Genomic DNA, 20,535 nt, shown 5'->3' with positions numbered 1-20,535 from the left:
AAAACATTTGGAGGGCACCAGGTTGGGGAAGGTGGCACTACCACATCCTCTCCCCTGTGGGAGAACTAGACGGATCAAGGGTCTGATTCAGTATAAGGTAGTTTCCTATTGCGAGATAAAAGCATACTGCACATTTGCCAACACACCTAAGCTGATTATGTGTACTTATCCCAAGGGAGAATCTCTAGCCTCCTTCACACAAGGGGAACAGGAGTGGGGGCAGCACGTAAGCTGCAGCCTTAAGTACATTTCCGTGGAAATAAGTCATGCTGAAAACAATGAGATCTACCTCTAAGTAAACACGATCAGAATCTCACCCCACTTGTATCATGCACAGCTACACAAAAACGCATCTGGGGGCACCGTAGCTGATACACCGCAACAAAACCAAGTTTCCACAGTTACTTTTTATTCCATCATGACCCATTTTCAACTCCCTTCACAAGCCTCAGTAGAAGGCAAATGGAAAGCAGTGTTGCACTCTCTGAAATAAATAGAATCCAATGCATTCAGGCCCTAAATTCAGGGGGTGGGGAATGAGGGATGGTTACCTTGTGAAAGAAACAGGCTGGGTGGGAGCGACTTAAAACAACGCTCGAGCGCGACGCCTGAGACTCCGGAAGATCCTCCTAACCCCTCCTGTTGTTGTTGTTCAGTCGTGTCCGACTCTTCGTGACCCCATGGACCACAGCACGCCAGGCCTTCCTGTCCTCCTACCCAACCGTTATTAAGGGCAGACCGAGTAAACGGGGTTGAGTCACAGTCCAGCGGAGCGAGTTCGGAAGGGTGACGCCAAAACCAGACAACAACAACGGAAGGGGGGTGGACGGTGATGATGCAAAACGGATCATAGAGTCTCGGAAAAGGGGATGATCCGATTTCCAAATGGATCTCTCTCTCTCTCTCTCACTCTCTCACTCTCTCTCACACACACACACACACACACACACAGCCCCAACGGGCCATATCTACTTACTGCCTTTTAAGGGGGCTGAGATCGGAGCTCTATCCATAGCCAGGCGCCACGCAGAGCTCGCGCCACGGCGAGGCCGGCAGCAGCTGCTCCGCTTCTCCGACCAGCCACGGGGATCTTCTCCGCCAGGCTGAGACCGACGCGCCTTTCTCCTTCCGGCGCGGGATATACCGCTAGCAGCCTGCGCTTAAAGGAGACGGCTCAGGCAAGGCGGCTAGCCGGGTCGGGGGAAGTGGAGGTGGCCGGGCGGAGCGCCCGAGGAGGAGGAGAGCCTCTGTGTTGCAGGCGAGGGGTGGAAAGAGGAGCGGGCCTGCCGCACGGCGAGATTGGCTCTCCTGGCCGCCTCTTGACGCTTTCGTCCCGCCCTCGAAAGGGGTGAAACAGCCTAGGAGCTCTCCGCGGGTCCCCCAGGGAGGCTGCCCCCCTTCCGTTTCTGCCGTGCGTCAAGGCCCAGGCGGGGGACACCAGCCAAGCGCCGCTCGCCCACTCCGGTTGCGCTGAGAAGGGCAGGTACGCAAAGAGGAGCCGGTGGGAGATCGGCTGAGGGTGCGATCCTATGCGAGTTTAGACGGGGAAAAGCCCTACAACTCCCAGCGTGCCCCGGCCAGCCAGCCTGGGCGGGGCAAGCTAGGAGTTGTAGGACTTTCTTCCGTCTGAACGTGCGTAAGACCGCATCCCGAGGGCGCAATCCAACGCATGTTTAGACGGAAATGAGCCCTACAGTTTCCGGTATGCCCCAGGGCATGGTGGGAGTTGTGGGACTTCTCTCTGTCTAAATATGCATAGGATGGTGCCCTAAAAGAGAAAACAGAAGAGGAGCCTTGGTGGCAGTCAGGGCTGCGTCCCACTGGATGGTTTTTCTTATACAGACGCTGCTTTTGTACTGGAAAATGTGGCGGCGGCAACAAAAAACGTCCCAAAGAAAAAGAAAACCAAGAAGGCAAGATGGCTGTCTGCTGAGACACTGGAAGTAGCCCAAGAAAGAAGGAAAGCAAAAGGCAACAGTGATAGGGGGAGATATGCCCAATTAAATGCAAAATTCCAGAGGGTAGCCAGGAGAGATAAGGAATTATTTTTGACCAAGCAATGCGCGGAAGCGGAAGATGATAATAGAATAGGAAGGACAAGAGACCTCTTCCAGAAAATTAGAAACATCGGAGGTAAATTCCAGGCAAAAATGGGTATGATCAAAAACAAAGATGGCAAGGACCTAACAGAAGCAGAAGAGATCAAGACAAGGTGGCAAGAATATACGGAAGATCTGTATAGGAAGGATAATAATATCGGGGATAGATTTGATGGTGTGGTCAGTGAGCTAGAGCCAGACATCCTGAAGAGTGAGGTTGAATGGGCCTTAAGAAACATTGCTAATAACAAGGCAGCAGGAGATGACGGTATCCCAGCTGAACTGTTTAAAATCTTGCAAGATGATGGTGTCAAGGTGATGCATGCCATATGCCAGCAAATTTGGAAAACACAAGAATGGCCACCAGATTGGAAAAGATCAACTTATATCCCCATACCAAAAAAGGGAAGCACCAAAGAATGTTCAAACTATCGAACAGTGGCACTTATTTCACATGCCAGTAATGTAATGCTCAAGATCTTGCAAGGTAGACTCCAGCAATTCATGGAACGAGAATTGCCAGATGTACAAGCTGGGTTTAGAAAAGGCAGAGGAACTAGAGACCAAATTGCCAATATCCGCTGGATAATGGAGAAAGCCAGGGAGTTTCAGAAAAACATCTATTTCTGTTGTATTGACTGTTTTAAAGCCTTTGACTGTGTGGATCATAACAAATTGTGGCAAGTTCTTGGTGGTATGGGGATACCAAGTCATCTTGTCTGCCTCCTGAGGAATCTGTATAACAACCAGGTAGCAACGGTAAGAACAGACCATGGATCAATGGACTGGTTTAAGATTGGGAAAGGAGGACGGCAGGGTTGTATATTCTAACCCTACCTATTCAACCTGTACGCAGAACACATCATACGACGTGCTGGGCTTGATGAAGTCCATCAGCTGGAGTTAAAATCGCTGGAAGAAACATTAACCATCTCCGATATGCAGATGATACCACTTTGATGGCTGAAAGTGAGGAGGAGCTGAGGAACCTCATGACGAAGGTGAAAGAAGAAAGTGCAAAAGCTGGGTTGCAGTTAAACCTCAAAAAAACCAAGATTATGGCAACCAGCTTGATTGATAACTGGCAAATAGAGGGAGAGAACGTGGAGGCAGTGACAGACTTTGTTTTTCTAGGTGCAAAGATTACTGCAGACGCTGACTGCAGCCAGGAAATCAGAAGACATTTCCTTCTTGGGAGGACAGCAATGACAAATTTTGATAAAATAGTGAAGAGCAGAGACATCACACTGACAACAAAGGTCCGCATAGTTAAAGCAATGGTATTCCCCCTAGTCACCTATGGCTGTGAGAGCTGGACCATAAGGAAGGCTGAGCGAAGGAAGATAGATGCTTTTGAACTGCGGTGCTGGAGGAAAATTCTGAGAGTGCCTTGGACTGCAAGAAGATCAAACCAGTCCATACTCCAGGAAATAAAGCCAGACTGCTCACTTGAGGGGAGTTTTGTTAAAGGCAAAACTAAAGTACTTTGGCCACATAATGAGAAGACAGGATACCCTGGAGAAGAGGGGCCAACCAAGGGCAAGATGGATGGATGATATTCTGGAGGTGACGGACTCGACCTTGGGGGAACTGGGGGTGGCGACGGCCAACAGGAAGCTCTGGCGTGGGCTGGTCCATGAAGTCACGAAGAGTCGGAAGCGACTGACCAAATAAACAACAAAAAAGACTGGTGGACGTGAGGTCAAGTGAGGTCAGGTGACTGAGATCCCTCCAGGCCACCCCCCTACCCCACCCGGAAGATAAGTTCATTGAGGGGAGGGAACTCGAGGGGGGGGGAGGGGAGGGAGTCCAACCATTTTTCCCGCCTTCATACATAGTGGCGGTCACTTCAGTTGCTCCAGAGACCAGAGGCACCGCTGCTACTGCAGACAGAGTGTCCGTGTCCAGCTGCAACAGGAGTGTGTTTGTGTCCCTGTTCTACGGCACTGCAGTTCAATCTTTATTACAGTGAAGGTATGTTCTTTGATATATTTACTTTACATGAATGTGCCTCTATTTAGTGATTTTTTGGTGGTGGGGGAAGGCCAGCAGCAAAGGACTCCATCCTCCAGCAGCCTCCAATAGGCAGCTTCCCCCCATGGGATGCAAAATGGGTGCCTTTATTTGGGGGCTTGGGCCTTGTGTGGGGGTGCTGGGACTCCATCCTCCATCATCCTATGTTTTTCAGGCTGCATGGATGGACTCCATCCACTAGCATGCTGTGTTTAGGCCTGAGAAGGACTCCATCCTCCATCATCCTGCATTTTTCAGGCTGCATGGATGGACTCCATCCACTAGCATGCTGTGTTTAGGCCTGAGAAGGACTCCATCCACTAGCATGCTGTGTTTAGGCCTGAGAAGGACTCCATCCACTAGCATGCTGTGTTTTGGCCTGAGAAGGACTCCATCCTCCATCATCCTGTGTTTTTCAGGCTGCATGGATGGACTCCATCCGCTAGCATCCTGTGTTTAGGCCTGAGAAGGACGCCATCCTCCATCATCCTGTGTTTTTCAGGCTGCATGGATGGACTCCATCCGCTAGCATCCTGTGTTTAGGCCTGAGAAGGACTCCATCCTCCATCATCCTGTGTTTTTCAGGCTGCATGGATGGACTCCGTCCTCCAGCAGCACCCTCAAACCACTTTTACACTGCACTATATCTGCGATTGTAGGCTGTTCACATGATTTCAGCTTTGCCATAGTGAAATACGTTCCTGAGTAATTATCTTACCACCTCCACCGCATGTATTTATGTCTCCTCCTGCCCAGAGACATGAACTTGGAGAAAAGAGGAACCCATAGTCAATCCAGCACTCAAAAGATGTATGGACGCTGGGCGAGATTGAGCGCGGAGGTTGCAGTTCACCGATATTTGGAGGAGTTGGAATAGGAGGAAGCCCGAGGTGTGACCAGTGACAATAGCCCCAGCACCAGTCCACCCCGCAAGCGTACGCAGCACACACCACCAAATACTGCCACAGAGAGTGGCACAGGAACAGGCACAGCCAGCCACAACTCTGGAGGAACAGGAAGAAAGTTCATGGATCGTGAGCAGAAGGGCAGTGTCTCCAAAGCAGATGAAAATCTTCCCAAGGAGATGCTACAGCAGCGGAATGAAAGTCACAAAGTCTACGTCATTCCAAAGGATGATCTGGTAAGACTCAGTCAATCCTCCCCCATGCTTTTCAGACTTTTAGCAGTGATGACAGTTTTAGATAACTCTCGTGGAGCTTTGAAGTCTGTACATTTTTTTTGCATCCTGTTTCATGTGTTTTCTCAGTGTTAGTGCAGTAGTAGCTTACATCTGCACCTTGTGTAATGTTGATCGCAATTCCAAGCTATGTTTCATAGATTTCTAGAAGTACACAGTTTTATTCTCTTCTCATGTGTAAAAGGTGCATTTCTCATGAAATTCCGCTTCTATCTATTTGGAATCTTTACAGAAACGCCCACAACTGTCCTCCCTCCGTCACAGAGCGAAAGTGGGACAGAAGATGAACCAGGTCCAGAGCTGCCTGCTGGTAATTACCTCGTGGGCAGCGGTTCACGTGATTTCGAAAAAAAGGCTAGAGGACTTAGTTTCAGCAGTGATCCAGATAGCGAAGAAGATGAGGAGCCCTTCTATCCCATTGTCCCTGCTGAGATTGAGTCTGACTCTGTGGTCCAGCCTGCTGGGTTCTTTGGAAGCCATCCCAAACCTCAGGAACAAATATCCTCTGCTACGTGCTCGTCATCACCATCAACAATGCCACCAACAACGCCATCCACAAGCAGAGATGAACGGAAACGTGCAGCTCCCGATGCTGCCTCATCGGAAACTGATACCCCCATTCCCCAAAGAAAAGATGGTGTGTGGAGCTTCTTCAGATATGCAAAAAATGACCGTTATGTCATGGTTTGTGGTGTTTGTAGAAGCCATGTGCGCCTAGGGAAGGAAGGGGGCTGCGGACGAGTGGGCACGTCTGCCATGAGGCGACACGTGGAGGTGCATCACGCGCTTCTTGTGCCCAAAGATAGTAAAGGCAAGTCTCTGTCACAACCATCCAAAAAGCATTACCGCCTTCTTTGCCTCATCTTGCAAAGACCTAACACAAAGTGGTCCGGGTGAGAAGGGCACAGAAAGCAACTTGGCTAAGAGGCAGGTGTCAATGGAAAAATGCCTCACGCTGACACAGAAATTCCCATCTGACAGCGTCCAGGCAGCAAGGTTGAATCGAGCCCTGACAGAGTTCGTTGCTCGATGCATGCTGCCCTTCTCCATGGTGGAAGAGGAGTCCTTCCGGGACTTCGTGAAGGAATTGTGCCCTTGGTGGGATGTCCCTTCTCGTCACTACATTAGTGGCATTGCCATTCCAGCCCTGGCTTCTGAAATCAGAAGGGTGCTCCAACAGGATTTGAAACGTGCAGTTGGAGGAGGTATTCATCTAACAAGTGACACATGGACAAGCAATCAAACACAGTCTTATCTGTGTGTCACTGCACGATGGGTATCCATCAATGAGAGCTGCAGACTGACTTGGAGAACAGCGACATTGGCCCTCACAGTGTTCTCAGGGACACACACAGCAGAAAGCATTACAAATAACATCAGTGGTGTTGTTCAGTCCTGGTTCGCCCCCTTAAATCTAACAGTGGGCTGTTTAGCAACAGATAATGCCTCCAACTACCTGAAAGTCTGCATTGCAGCGCTAAACCACGTTCAGTGCGTTACGCACTGTTTGAACCTTGTGGTGCATTTGGGATTGAGCAATGCATCTTCTAAAATAGGCAAGCTACTTAAGGTGGCCCGATCCATTTGCACCTACTTCAGGCAGTCCTGCTCAGCAATGGAGGCAATAGGCACCATTCAACGTAGCCGTGGTCTTCCACAACACAAATTCATCTTGGATGTGTGCACACGCCGGAACAGCACATTGCATATGCTACAGAGACTCTGTGAGCAGAGAGCTGCTATAAATGATTACGTTATTGAGAAACAACACCATTCCAAACTTTTTGTCACACCACAGCAGTGGGTCTTGATGCAAGACCTGGTTGACATTCTAAAAATATTTGATGAATGCACAACACTCCTGAGTGCAGACTATGCTACACTGGGCCAAGTTCTACCTGTGCTGAGTATTATAGAGGGGGTGCTGAGAAAATTCCGTGCTGGGCTTTGTAAGCGCACCAGTGCTGTAGGCAGTCAAGTCCCCAACCCTGCAGTTGGGCTTGCTGAATTCCTTCTGCAGGAGCTGGGCACCAACAAACACATCACTTTGATGAGGGGGGACATGAAATACACTGCTGCCTCATTCCTTGAACTGCGGTTCCGGGATAGCACAACGAGGGAGGTGCTGCAAAACCAGAACCCTGACTACCAAAGTCTAAAAAGCTATTTGACAGAGAAAGTCATGGAGTGCTACCAGAGAGATGTTCTGGATGAGAAGGAGCTGGGGAAGAGTGAGGCTAGTAGGACTGCTACCTCCCCTGAAGATAATACCTGCAGCAGCAATATCACCAGCAGGAAGGGCGATGACGCCACAGCAGCTGCACCACCACGACATACAGATACAGGGGCATCTTGTGGCAAGTTCTACTTGTACTCCTCAATGGCAGTGGAGCTCGGTGTAACTGCGCAGGAGAAATGTGCAAAAAGAGCCAGGAAAGGATCAGGTCATGATGTGGCTATCCAGGTACTGGAAGCTTATGCCAGAGACAGTTTCTCGGAAACGCACAGCAGCCCAGAGAGTGATCCTCTCCTATACTGAGACACAAAACATGGAGTTTGGCCAAATCTGACCAAAGTCGCCATTTGGCATCTATCTTGCCCTGCCTCCAGTGTGTCCTCTGAAAGGCTTTTCTCCACCACTGACAACATTGTCACCACCCACCAAAGTAGACTCACACTAGAATATGTCTCCACCCTTGCCTTCGTACGTTCCAACAGGGAATGGATTCCCAAGCAGCACCTCCCTCCACCACTACCAGCTGAAACTGTCAGCATAGTAGAGCAGTCATCAAGGACCCCTTTGATGATGATACTGCCGCTAATGCGACCCCAAGTTCTGAAGCAGAATCATGTGATTGTGAGTGTGACCCCAAGTTCATGCACGTTTTCAGTTGGTAGAGAAAACACCATTTCCAAATGTGCATGTAGAAGAGGCAACTTACAGAGTAGTGGTTGTACCACCAGCAGTGCACATATTCCACACTGTGGCCATCTTGTTCTTGTTTTGTCCAAACAAGCAGTCCCTGTCTGGCCTGGGCAGAGCCCAAAGCAGTGGTGATATGTGGCAGTGCTTTGTATAGTTCACACTGACATGCAGAGTCCAGTTGCGCTGCCTGTGTCTGGCGGCCTATACAGCATACATTCCTACTACACACACACAATTTTCTATGCATCCTAGTGTACTTCACTATTGACTTTATATGTGTATCTTTATCCCTCTGAATGTTAGTATGATTCTGATTCCACAAATGTATGTACAGTTCTAATTCCCTTGCTGTGTGCTTTTAATTCATTTTCAATTCTTCTTTCATAGATCTTTGAATTGCTTTCAAAGACCTTGTTGTGGTCTCTCTCTGACTCCCTCAGCTTTTGCGGGTATTGAGTTTTCCTAAGCACCAAGAGTTCTATGTGTAAAGATCCCTCTGGTATGTGTTTAGTTTACATGTATGTGATATGCACATCCATGTAAAATAAAGCATACTTTGTAACATCAGGGATGCTAAGCATCTCCCCATGAGGGAAGCTTACAGCAGCTGGGATTGTTTAGCTTGGAAAGCATTCTTGTTGCAGTTTGTGGAACAGTAAGCAAACAGAGAGATCATTGTGTAAAATGATCTAGATTTAAAAAATTATATCTCTTGACTTGAACCAAGAAATTGTTTACTTTTTTTTCAGGGCAGGGCAGAAAGAACTTTAAACAAACAGAACAGAATTTAAAAAAACAAAACAAAAACAATTGAAATGTTGGTTGCTAGCTGCAGGCCTCAGGTCAGATGTGCAATGCCCGCTCGATGGCCTCCACCCTTCTTTGAAGGTCATCACCTGTGTGTAGAAAGAGAAGAATAAATCACAATATGCATCTTGCAGGCAGAGGTGTTAGCTCAGGTGCCATTCTGTAGGACTTACAGGTCCTGTTGAGCCTCTGGACATCCCCCAGCAGATGCCTGAGGAGTACCAAGGAGGGGCTTCATCTGTGGAAGAAGGGTGGCCTTCCTCCACAGATGCTGTTCCTCCTGCTGCTGGCTGTGATTCGGGCTCATCCTTGGGCTGCTGCTGCGCCTCCACCGCTTCTTCCTCCTCCGCTTCTTCCTCCTCCCTCTCTCCCTGCAGCCCTCAATGCCTTCTCCGCCAGCAGTGCACGATGCGCAGCTGTGGAATGTCACAGTAACAGAATGAATTCAGTTATATATGCGATGAGTGAACAAAACCACAGTCATTCATTGATCCGTCTTATCACCGTTTCCAAGTCCTAGGCTTGCTACCATAAGAACCACAGATTCTGTCCTCCCACCACAAGGTCTATTGAGGTGATAATTAAGGAGGCTGATTAGACAGTATTGACAGTTTTGGCTGCATGATGGGGACTGTTGGACTTCTGTACACATGCACAGATTGCACTTTTAGTCACCCCACAGAACTGGTACTGCATTTCTACATTTGCTATGTCATGGTATTTATTTATTCTATTTATGCATTGCATAAATCCCACCTTTTTTCCTAGCGCAAGGAACCCGAGGCGGCTCACATCCTCTTCCTCTCCATTTAACCCTCACAACAACAACACCACAGTGAGGTAGGCTGGGGCTTTCTGACTGTGCCAAAGTCACCCAGCGAGCTTCCATGGCTGAGTGGACTATACCTGGATCTCCAAGCTCCCAGTTCAACACTTGCTCATCAGTTGACTTGGGTGCCAATGTCTTGGTAGAAAGGTTGGGGTGCAAAAATTCAGCAATCACTACATAAATAAGGATGACGTGCACCCACCGAGAGGCTGGTCCTGCTGCTGCTAGTGTCAGTCTCAGCAGCAGCAGCCTTTCACCAGAAATGGACAGTGTGTCAGTGTGTAATATGATTTGTAGCCAGGGGGCTGCATAATCCTATGCATGTGGTTGTACAGGAAAAAGTAATGCAGTTCCCAGCATGCCTTTTTCAGCCAGCCAAAGTGGCCAGAAGATGATGGGAGCTGGACCTCTTTCTGTCAAACAAGCATAGGATTGCAGGCTAAATGTCAGGATTTGTTTGTTTCCACATGAGACCACAAAGAGATTGCTTCATTTTCAGGTGGGCTTTTGCAGGAGGGGTGGTTGCAAAAAGGGCTGGGACTGGAGGGACATGGGATGGGAATAAGAATAAGACTGGTAGTGTCCAAGAGGAGTGGCAGACCTTACACATTGTTTTCATATTCAGTCAAGCTTGATGATGGGATGGGATAAATATAACTTACCAGGCATATGTCTCTGTGAAAATGCAGGCTTGCCCGCCTGTACCCACACTTTCCGGATCCTCCAGTAGCATGTGGGGGGGTTCAACAACGGTGCCCTCCTCTCTGCTGCACCCATCCCCTCCTTAATGAAGGAGCGCTTCAGGGCCTTCCATTTGGAGCGCAACTGCCCAGTGGTCCACACATGCCCCACGGTCTCTATATGCATCCTGATGCACTCCCAGTAGGACTCATTGCAGCAGGAGCAGCTCCCAAACAGTACTGCCACTGCTTCGCTGTTTTTAATATTCTGAGGGCTTTGGTCTCCTCCCAGCCTCACCTCATCCCAAGCACTGCTGCAGCCATTTTTTTGTCCAAACCAAACAGTCCAAACATACACAAACCATGCACACGCACAACCACCACTCAACTACCCACACACAATAACTAGAGAACCACCATCCTGCACACGCACAACCACCACACAACTACACACACAATGACCGGACAGCCACCACCACGCAGATGACGTTCAGGAAGTTAGCAGGAAGTTTACAGCAGATTTTGTGGAAGCAGAGGTGCAGCCCTGTTTTTTTTTTAATTTGGGAGATGCTGGGTTTTCTGAGGTTAACAAGACCAGTAAGTGCAAGGAACATCAAACACAAATACTCAGAAATTAATAAAATCGCACTCCCTGTCTGAGAAAAGACAGCTGCGGAGCGCACAGAGGGCAGGAAAAATTCCGGCCATGGGAGAAAATACGTAAACAATTACGAAAATAATGGGAAAGTTCCGCCCAAGGGAAAAAATACGTAGACAATAATCATGGCAGTGGCAAGTGCATCGGAAGTTACGTGGGGGTGGGGGGGGAATTCCTGCCAAGGCAAGGGAAAAAATACTTAAGCAATTACAACAATGGTGAGTGCGGTGGAAGTTACGTGGGGGTCAGTTCCGGCCAATGGAAACAATGTAAATGTTTACAAAAAAAAAATTATTATGGAAGGTACGTGGGGAATCGCTGCCTTGACAAAAATTCAGAAACATTTACAAAAAATAGTGTTCCCCCTGGAAGTTCGCGGAATGGCGGACGGAGACGGACGGCTGCTGGGCGGGGAAGATTTTTCGGCGGTCAATGCAGATTTATTTACGTAATTTCCCAAGCAGAAAAACCCCCAGAGGATTCTGGGGGCTTGTGGACAGCGGGACAGAGGACTCAAACTGCGGAAGTCAAGCAGGACAGTAGGGTACAGTTCGTACATCCCTAGTACTAACTACAAAAAATGATATTCCCTTTAAAGTCTGTTTCGTTTTCAATTTCCACTTTGATGTCATTTGCCATACACATGCTGTACAACGTGGTACCACTGCAATGCTGTGGAGCCACCCAGAAGTGTGTGTGTGTGTGGGGGGGCAGCTGCGGCAATTTGCCCCAAGCCCCCACAAAGCAAGCCCCCTCCCCGTTCCTGTGCATACCACTGGCCCCTGCCCTGACTCTGCCACATTGCTCACCAGAGTCCTTGGTATTCTATTGAGAGTTTTCATAAAAAGCGGAAATGGTATATTACATGTAATATGACACTGAGTCTCAACATGTAATTGTGACATAAGGCTTCTCAGCCATGCTGAAGTAAATATTTTACATAGTTGTGTATGAAACAGAATAGACACTAATTTGAGGCTTAAGCAGACTGTAAAATGTATCCTTGGGAGGCAGGGAGGGAGGGGCCTGCTTATTATAAGGTAGTCTAAACCCACCACTGTAAGGTAAAATCTTGCTTTATGCCTGGGCAGCAACAGAGATAAGATTGGTCAGGCAGGCCAAGTAGCTGTGGTTGCAAAGTTTGTTGCAAGGAGAGAAGGAAGAGGGAAGGCTTTCAGGAGGGATTCTGTGGCAGAGCAAGTGGCCTGTTCTGGTCACAGGAAGAACTCCAGGCCTGCTGGGGAAAATGTTCAGGGAAGGAATGAACACATACCACCTAAGATTTCCAGGCAAGGTGCCCCTGGAGAGTAATTTTCTGTGACCGCTACCACAGGGAAAGGCGTAGGAGTGGTGTGAGGTCAGGCTGTAAGGGAGGAGTCCTTCCTCAGTGAGGAGTGGAGATGGCCAGTAGTAGGCCACAACCAAAAGACCTGTGAGACTGAGCCCCAAGAAGCAGAAAGAAGCTTTGCCAGAATTGGAGGAGGTACTCGGGAGAACCCCTTCATGGATCACTGCCTTGTTGTGGTGAAGGGGCTTGATTAACTCAGTGAAGCCATAAGCTATGCCATGCAGGGCCACCCAAGATGGACAGGTCATGGTGGAGAGTTCTGACAAAATGTGGTCTACTTGAGAAGGAAATGGCAACTCACTCCAGTATTCTTGCCACGAAAACCCCATGGAACGTAGCACAAGGCTAAAGGATATGACGCAGGAAGATGAGCCCCTCAGGTCGGAAGGTGTCCAATATACTACTGGGGAAGAGCAGAGGGAATTTACAAGTAGCGCCAGAAAGAGTGAAGCGGCTGGGCCAAAGCCGAAAGGACACTCAGCTGTGGATGTGTCTGGTGGTGAAAAGAAAGTCCGATGCTGTAAAGAACAATATTGTTTAGGAACCTGGAATGTCAGATCAATGAATCAAGGTAAGCTGGAGGTAGTCAAACATGAGATGGCAAGACTGAACATCGACATCTTGGGAATCAGCAAACTAAAATGGACAAGCATGGGCGAATTTAATTCAGGTGACCATTATATCTACTACAGTGGGCAAGAATCCCTTAGAAGAAATGGAGTAGCACTCATAGTCAACAAAAGGGTGGGAAAAGCAGTACTGGGGTACAATCTCAAAAATGATAGAATGATCTCAGTACGAATCCAAGGCAAACCATTCAACATCACAGTAATTCAAATCAATGCCCCAACCCGCTGAGGCTGAAGAAGCTGAGGTTGATCGGTTCTATGAAGACCGATAACACCTTCTAGAACTAACACCAAAAAAAGATGTCCTCATCATCATAGAGGATTTGGAATGCTAAAGCAGGAAGTCAAGAAATCACTGAGATAACAGGCAAGCATGGCCTTGGTGTACAAAATGAAGCAGGACAAAGGCTAATAGAGTTTTGCCAAGAGAACACACTGATCATAGCACACACTCTTTTCCAACAGCACAAGCGGCGACTCTACACATGGACATCACCAGATGGTCAATATCAAAATCAGATTGATTATGTCCTTTGCAGCCAAAGATGGAGAAGCTCTATACAGTCAGTCAAAACAAGACCTGGAGCTGACTGTGGCTCAGATCATGAGCTTCTTGTTGCAAAATTTCGGCTTAAATTGAAGAACGTAGGGAAAACCACTAAACCATTCAGGTATGACCTAAATCATATCCCTGATGAATATACAGTGGAGGTGAGGAATAGATTTAAGGGATTAGACCTGATAGGGTGCCTGAGGAACTATGGACGGAGGTCCGTAACATTGTTCAGGAGGCAGCAACTCAATCCATTCCAAAGAAAAAGAAATGCAAGAAAGCAAAATGGCTGTCTGATGAGGCTTTACAAGTAGCTGAGGAAAGAAGGGAAGCGAAAAGCAAGGGAGAAAGGGGAAGATATATCCAACTGAATGCAGAGTTCCAGAGAATAGCAAGGAGAGACAAGAAGGCCTTCTTAAATGAACAATGCAAAGAAATCGAGGAAAACAACAAAATGGGAAAGACTAGAGATCTCTTCAAGAAAATCGGAGATCTCAAGGGAACGTTTTGTGCAAAGACGGGCATGATAAAGGACAAAGAAGGCAGGGACCTAACAGATGCAGATGAGATTAAGAAGAGGTGGAAAGAATACACAGAAGAACTATACAGGAAAGATCTGAATGTCCCTGATAGCCATGATAGTGCGGTCACTGAACTTGAGCCGGACATTCTAGAGAGTGAAGTCAAGTGGGCCTTAGGAAGCGTTACTAACAACAAAGCTAGCGGAGATGACAGTATTCCAGCCGAGCTATTTAAAATCCTAAAAGATGATGCTGTTAAAGTGCTGCACTCAATATGCCAACAAATTTGGAACACCCAACAATGGCCACAAGACTGGAAAAGGTCAGTTTACATTCCAATTCCAAAGAAGGGCAATGCCAAAGAGTGTTCAAACTACCACACAATTGCGCTCATTTCACATGCCAGCAAGGTTATGTTCAAAATCCTACAAGCTAGGCTTCAGCAGTATGTGAACCAAGAACTACCAGAAGTACAAGCTGGGTTTCGAAGAGGCAGAGGAACTAGAGATCAAATCGCCAACATTTGCTGGACCATGGAGAAAGCAAGAGAATTCCAGAAAAACGTCTATTTCTGCTTCATTGACTACACTAAAGCCTTTGATTGTGTGGATCACAACAAATTGTGGCAAATTCTTAAAGTGATGGGGGTACCAGACCACCTTACCTGTCTCCTGAGAAACCTGTATGAGGGTCAAGAAGCAACAGTAAGAACCGGACATGGAACAACTGAGTGGTTCAAAATTGGGAAAGGAGTACGACAAGGCTGTATATTGTCGCCCTGATTATTTAATTTATATGCAGAGTACATCATGAGAAACGCCGGGTTGGATGAATCACAGGTCGGAATTAAGATTGCCGGGTGAATTATCTGAGAATTAACCTCAGGTACGCAGACGATACCACCCTAATGGCAGAAAGCGAAGAGGATCTAAAGAGCCTCTTGTTGAGGGTGAAAGTGGAGAGTGCAAAAGCTGGTTTGAAACTCAACATTAAAAAAACGAAGATCATGGCATCTTGCCCCATCACTTCCTGGCATATAGAAGGGGAAGAAATGGAAGCAGTGACAGATTTTATTTTCTTGGGCTCCAAGATCACCGCAGATGGTGACTGTAGCCATGAAATTAAAAGACGCTTGCTCCTTGGGAGGAAAGCTATGGCAAACCTAGACAACATAGTAAGAAGCAGAGACATCACCTTGCCGACAAAGGTTCATATAATCAAAGCTATGGTTTTCCCAGTAGCAACGTATGGCTGTGAGAGCTGGACCCTAAGGAAGGCTGAGCACTGAAAAATTGATGCTTTTGAACTGTGGTGCTGGAGAAGACTCTTACGAGTCCCCTGGACTGCAAGGAGGTCAAATCAGTCCATCCTAAAGGAAATCAACCCTGAGTGCTCATTGGAAGGACAGATACTGAAGCTGAAGCTCAAATATTTTGGCCACCTAATGAGAAGAGAAAACTCTCTGGAAAAGACCCTGATGCTGGGAAAGACTGAAGGCAAAAGGAGAAGGGGATGGCAGAGGATGATATGGCTAGATAGCATCACCAATGCTATGAATATGAACTTGAGCACACTCCGGGAGAGAGTGCAGGACAGGAAGGCCTGGCGTGCTATGGTCCATGGGATCACGAAGAGTCGGACACGACTGAAGGACTGAACAACAACACCACTCAGGAGAAACACAACCCTATTCCCTTATCCCCATGTAAGAAAAAATGAAGCACATCTGTCATTCTGCTCAATCCCAGGGCAAGGATGAGCTGCACGTAAGAATGCTTCAATGCAGTCTGTGCATGCAAAAATTCTCGCATGCAGGCCCCAGCTTTGTACACATATGCATGGGTCGTTGTAGGGGCAGCACCAGGGCTCCCAACATCACACCTGCACCAGGCCCCATAAACCCTTAGGGTGGCCCTGCAAAGCTGACCATGGGGGGCGGGGCACTCCTCGCCCAGGGCGGTATTTATCCTAGGGCCAGCCCTGGTGTGGTGTGACTTACACCAGAGTTGCTTATACAAAGAAAATGTGGCAACATAACATTTATTATTAGAGGGAATAAATACAGGCTAGAGCCAGTCTAGAAGAAGTTCAAATCAACTTCCTTTATTAGTACTTTTATTCACATAGTTGAAGAAGGCTATCTAACAGTGTTTAACTACAAGCACCCTAAAGCTGGGTGGATGCGTTTAAGTAAGCGAAGGCATGCGATATAGTTAACTTGCTTCCCTTAGGGAGAGCATGTGTTGCTTGTTGCAGAGGGAAAGGGGAAGGAGTAGGAGAAAGGAATTGATCAAGTTAAAGGACGACAAGGGGGATGAACAAGACAACCAACTGTTGATACAACCCGTTCTCTATCACTCCCCAGTGCCTGGAAGCATGAGGAATTGTTCCTATTGTCCAACACTCCCCTTTTCAATTCTGCATGCTCCAGAGTCCACGAGACCTAGTTTTTCTCACGGATCTTGGTAACTATCTTTGATTAATACTTTGGCGAGTATATTCACAGTCATGTTTCCCGTTGGACAATTCTGTAACTCAGCAAGCCCCTGTTGTTGTAGAACTTTTATTATACAATGTTTAACTGGTACACATTCACAAGTGCAATGTGTCATGCACACAAATTGTTGCATGAGGCAGCCATCTAGAGTTGACCCAGGACGTTTTAAGGATAGCAAAAATATCAGCTAAATGCTCATCAAATATTTTTACCTCCAGAGATTATTTGGGTATTATTACTTTTGGTTTTTTTTAATTATGTATAAACATAAAATATTGGACACAGGAGTTTTGAACAAGTTACAATGAGCCCAAACCCAAACCATGGAAATAGGTATGAAGGATTGTAACCTGCCCTTCAATATAAATATTTTCAGAGCAGTTAACATAATAAAAACAATAAAATCACAAGAACACCAACATCAGAACAATACAAAAGATAAAACAGCATATAAGAGCACTATAAAACATTATGCTCATAGATTTAAAAGTGTGGGAGAATAAGGCCTTCACCTGGTGCCCAAAAGACATCAAAGTAGGTGCAAAGCTCGCTCTCTGGGTAGAGAATTCCACCATGGGGGACCCCAAGTGAGAAGGCCCTCTCTCTAGTCACCACTCATCTTACCTCAGACACTGGAGGCACCCAGCGAAGGGCCTCCAAAGATGACTAGCACACATGCATGTTGATGTGGGGAAGGGGCGTCCTTTGAGGAGAATGTTTGGGGCAAATTTGGGGCTCTAGAATACTTTTAAATATAAGATTTCACTTAGGCCCATGTTATCAGTCTCACACGTAGAACACATCACAAGAGTGAGGGGAAGATTGAATGGTGCTGACAGTGCTGTCCCACTGAAGTATATGTTAAATAGGAACTGTCTCAGCAGCATTTTTTAAAATACAATGCATCTCTTTATGTGAGTGTTTAATTTTTATTGCTTTATTTGGTTTTTAGACAGCCCTGGCATACAGCACCTACACATGGAGGTTCCTTTTAGCTATGGTAGCTAATAGCCGCTGATAGACTTGTCCTTCCTGAACTAGCCTAATTCTTTAAAAAAGCACTGTTGAAACAAATGATCCTCTCTCATCTTGTAGTTAATTCCGTAAGTTGACAATAGATGTGGGAAGAAGTACATTTCTTTGTCTTCTGAGCCATAACCAATCCATTTCATTGGGTAACCAGGCTGGTATTTTTAAAGTATTTTTTATTATAACATTTTAACAAAAGAAAAGAAAAAGAAAAAATGTGGCTACATAGATTTGAATATATCAGTTTTAATGCATACATATCAGGTGTGTGTGTGCATAAAAATACAGATGTCTAAGAACTATACATAAACTTCAACAAAAGCAGACCAAATATCCAAGTAAGTATCCATTCACAGGTGGTGTCTATATACCACCCATTCAAATACTGAAAGCGTTGTAAGGTCTTCAATCCATTGCAATTATAGGAAGTGAGCGTTTATCCTTCCAATGTTGTAATATGAGTCTTAGCTGTCAGAAGGGCACAGAGAATCCATTTGTGCTGACCATGTGTTAACTTCCAGGAAGCCGGTAGATAATTTAAAAGAGCATGTACATCAGTAAATATTAAGGAGTGTTCAAATGCAGGCTTGTATTTAAGCAGTTACCTGACAGCCATATGTGATAAGGAATGGTATGTAGGTATCCCTAAGGGAGCAATCCTATCGAGATAGGCAGCCGTCTCCGAACTCGGAGGCGACCACCTATCCAAAGCAAGGCAGGAGAAGCATGGAGGGGGTCATTCCCTCCGCGCTTTTCCTGCCCTGCTTTTTTGGCTAGACAGCCAATTGTGGCTGTCTAGCTGTGGGAGCATGGAGTGGGGAAGGAGGCTGTTATACAACACATAGGATGTGTCGTACAGGCAGTTTCGCCCTCCCCACCCCGGAACGCCCTCAGCCTCTCCCCTTTCTGGCCACCCTGCGCTCCTCTTGCAAGCATGGAGGATGGGGCTGTTCCGCGCTGCCTCCGAGGCAGCATGGAATTGGGGGGAGGTTGGTTCTCCAGGAACCGATCTTGGAGCATGGACTCTGAGGTCAGTTCCTGGAAAACACCATATCCTATGGCCGTTTAGCTGCTGTTTAGTGGCCATAGGATTGCTTCTTCCATTGACTATACATTTGGAAAGAAGAAGTACTTTCTGTTATCTTCTGAAACCATGACCCATCCATTGCATTGGGTAACCAGGCTTGTATTTAAGCACTTACCTGATAGCCATGTGTGATAAGAAATTGCAGGCAGGTGAGTGAGAAGGGCTGGTGAAGAGATGAGGGACTTCATCTTTCCAAGTATAGATACCAAATAGGCTGCCAGAGGAGGGAACTCCCTTCCTGCACACCCAGCATAGAAATGCACCTAGATGCTGCAGGAGGGATGGAGCTCTCTGTCTCTCCTCTGCCAGACCTGAGCAGGTAGTAACTTTGAACTGCAAGGAGGTAAAATCAGTCCATCCTAAAGGCAATCAACCCTGAGTGCTCATTGGAAGGACAGATACTGAAGCTGAAGCTCAAATATTTTGGCCACCTAATACGAAGAGAAAACCCACTGGAAAAGACCCTGATGCTGGGAAGACTGAAGGCAAAAGGAGAAGGGGACGGCAGAGGATGAGATGGCTAGATAGCATCACTGATGCAATGAATATGAACTTGAGCACATTCCAGGAGAGAGTGCAGGACGGGAAGGCCTAGCGTGCTATGGTCCATGGGGTCACGAAGAGTCGGACATGACTTAACCACTGAACAGCAACAACTTTGTGGGCTTATTTACAAGGCTGTTGTGCATGCATAGGATTTGTGCACCCAGTAAAAACAATGAGCAAAGGTGGGGAGCAGGGACATCAGTCATATCCCAGCTTCTCCTTCCAGGTGTTGAGCTTATACAGATCCTGAATATATGAATACTGGGCTATCACAAGTGATGTAGTTATCATTTAAACTAGCAAGATATCTAATGGAGATTACATCACTGTACCACTGGGTGGCAGCATAATAGCATGGACAGAACAACCTTGGGGATGTACGAAAATCACTTACCTTTCGGGGATTATGCCGATGGTGGGGGGGAGGCATTCCGTCTCTCCCCCCGGAATCCTCGCGGGGGGGAGGCGCTCCGTTCCTCCCCCCGCAGGATCCTGGCTGGCCGGCTGGCTGCGCTCTGCAGCGATTCTGCGGAGCCACCGGCTGGCTCTGCCAGCAGCCGGACATCCGGCCGCTGGCTAGCAGGGACGCAAATGGTGGTGGCTGTAGCCGCCGCCGTTTGCATCCCTGCAGTCAGCCGTGATAGGCTACGTAAATGTTTACGTAGCCTATCACGGCTGTTTTTTTAAAAAAAACAAACGCGTGTACGCAAATGGCAGCGGCCATGGCCGCCGCCATTTGCGTTCCTTATTTTGGCACGTCTTAGTCTACGTAAACATTTACGTAGACTAAGATGGCGAAAATAAGGGGAACGCAAATAGCATAGATGCTACGCTATTTGCGTTCCCCTTATTTTCGCCGTCTTAGTCTACGTAAATGTTTACGTAGACTAAGACGTGCCAAAATAAGGAACGCAAATAGCGGCTGCCATGGCCGCCGCCATTTGCGTACGTGTTTTTTTTTAAAGTCAGCTGTGATAGGCTACATAAACATTTACGTAGCCTATCACGGTGTTTTTTTAAAATCTAGCCGTGATAGGCTACGTAAATCTTTACATAGCCTATCATTTTTTTTGTTTTTTTGTTTTTTTTAACCTAGAAATGGCGGTGGCGGCAGC

At 47.1% G+C, this 20,535-nt stretch overlaps 2 protein-coding genes across 8 annotated transcripts in view; one reads left to right on the top strand and one right to left on the bottom strand.

The window, feature by feature from the left end:
* The window catches only part of POMGNT1 (protein O-linked mannose N-acetylglucosaminyltransferase 1 (beta 1,2-)), a 40,967-nt gene extending 39,902 nt beyond the window's left edge, over positions 1 to 1,065 (bottom strand). For 3 of the 6 annotated variants that reach the window (XM_084852619.1, XM_084852624.1, XM_084852622.1), the window contains exon 1: positions 977 to 1,065. The gene's annotated coding sequence lies outside the window, so the exon portion shown is untranslated. Of the gene's footprint in view, positions 1 to 551; positions 929 to 976 lie in introns of those variants that run through there. The other 3 variants (XM_084852623.1, XM_084852626.1, XM_084852625.1) reach the window with 2 other exon arrangements.
* Positions 1,066 to 3,734: 2,669 nt separating this feature from the next.
* On the top strand, positions 3,735 to 8,580 carry LOC146348226 (zinc finger BED domain-containing protein 4-like). Of its 2 annotated transcripts, none has more exons than XM_084852629.1 (3): positions 3,735 to 3,815; positions 4,869 to 5,253; positions 5,543 to 8,580. In XM_084852629.1, exon 3 carries the CDS (start codon positions 6,248 to 6,250, stop codon positions 7,847 to 7,849), a length of 1,602 nt encoding a protein of 533 aa, XP_084708755.1. In that variant the 5' UTR covers positions 3,735 to 3,815; positions 4,869 to 5,253; positions 5,543 to 6,247; the 3' UTR covers positions 7,850 to 8,580. The 2 variants fall into 2 exon arrangements, with proteins under 2 accessions (XP_084708755.1, XP_084708754.1); XM_084852628.1 differs by having other exon boundaries at positions 3,761 to 4,073.
* The last annotated feature ends 11,955 nt before the right edge of the window (positions 8,581 to 20,535 follow it).

This window comes from Heloderma suspectum, chromosome 4, assembly GCF_057233095.1.
Source record: "Heloderma suspectum isolate Gila_16-S chromosome 4, 16-S_ref, whole genome shotgun sequence".
Lineage (NCBI taxonomy): Eukaryota > Metazoa > Chordata > Lepidosauria > Squamata > Helodermatidae > Heloderma > Heloderma suspectum.
The sequence above is the reverse complement of the archived record's forward strand: the minus strand, read 5'-3'. Positions and strand labels throughout refer to the sequence as shown.

Coding starts and splice junctions, on each gene's coding strand:
- LOC146348226 (XM_084852629.1), top strand. CDS start 6,248: ATGGAAAAATGCCTCACGCTGACACAGAAATTCCCATCTGACAGCGTC.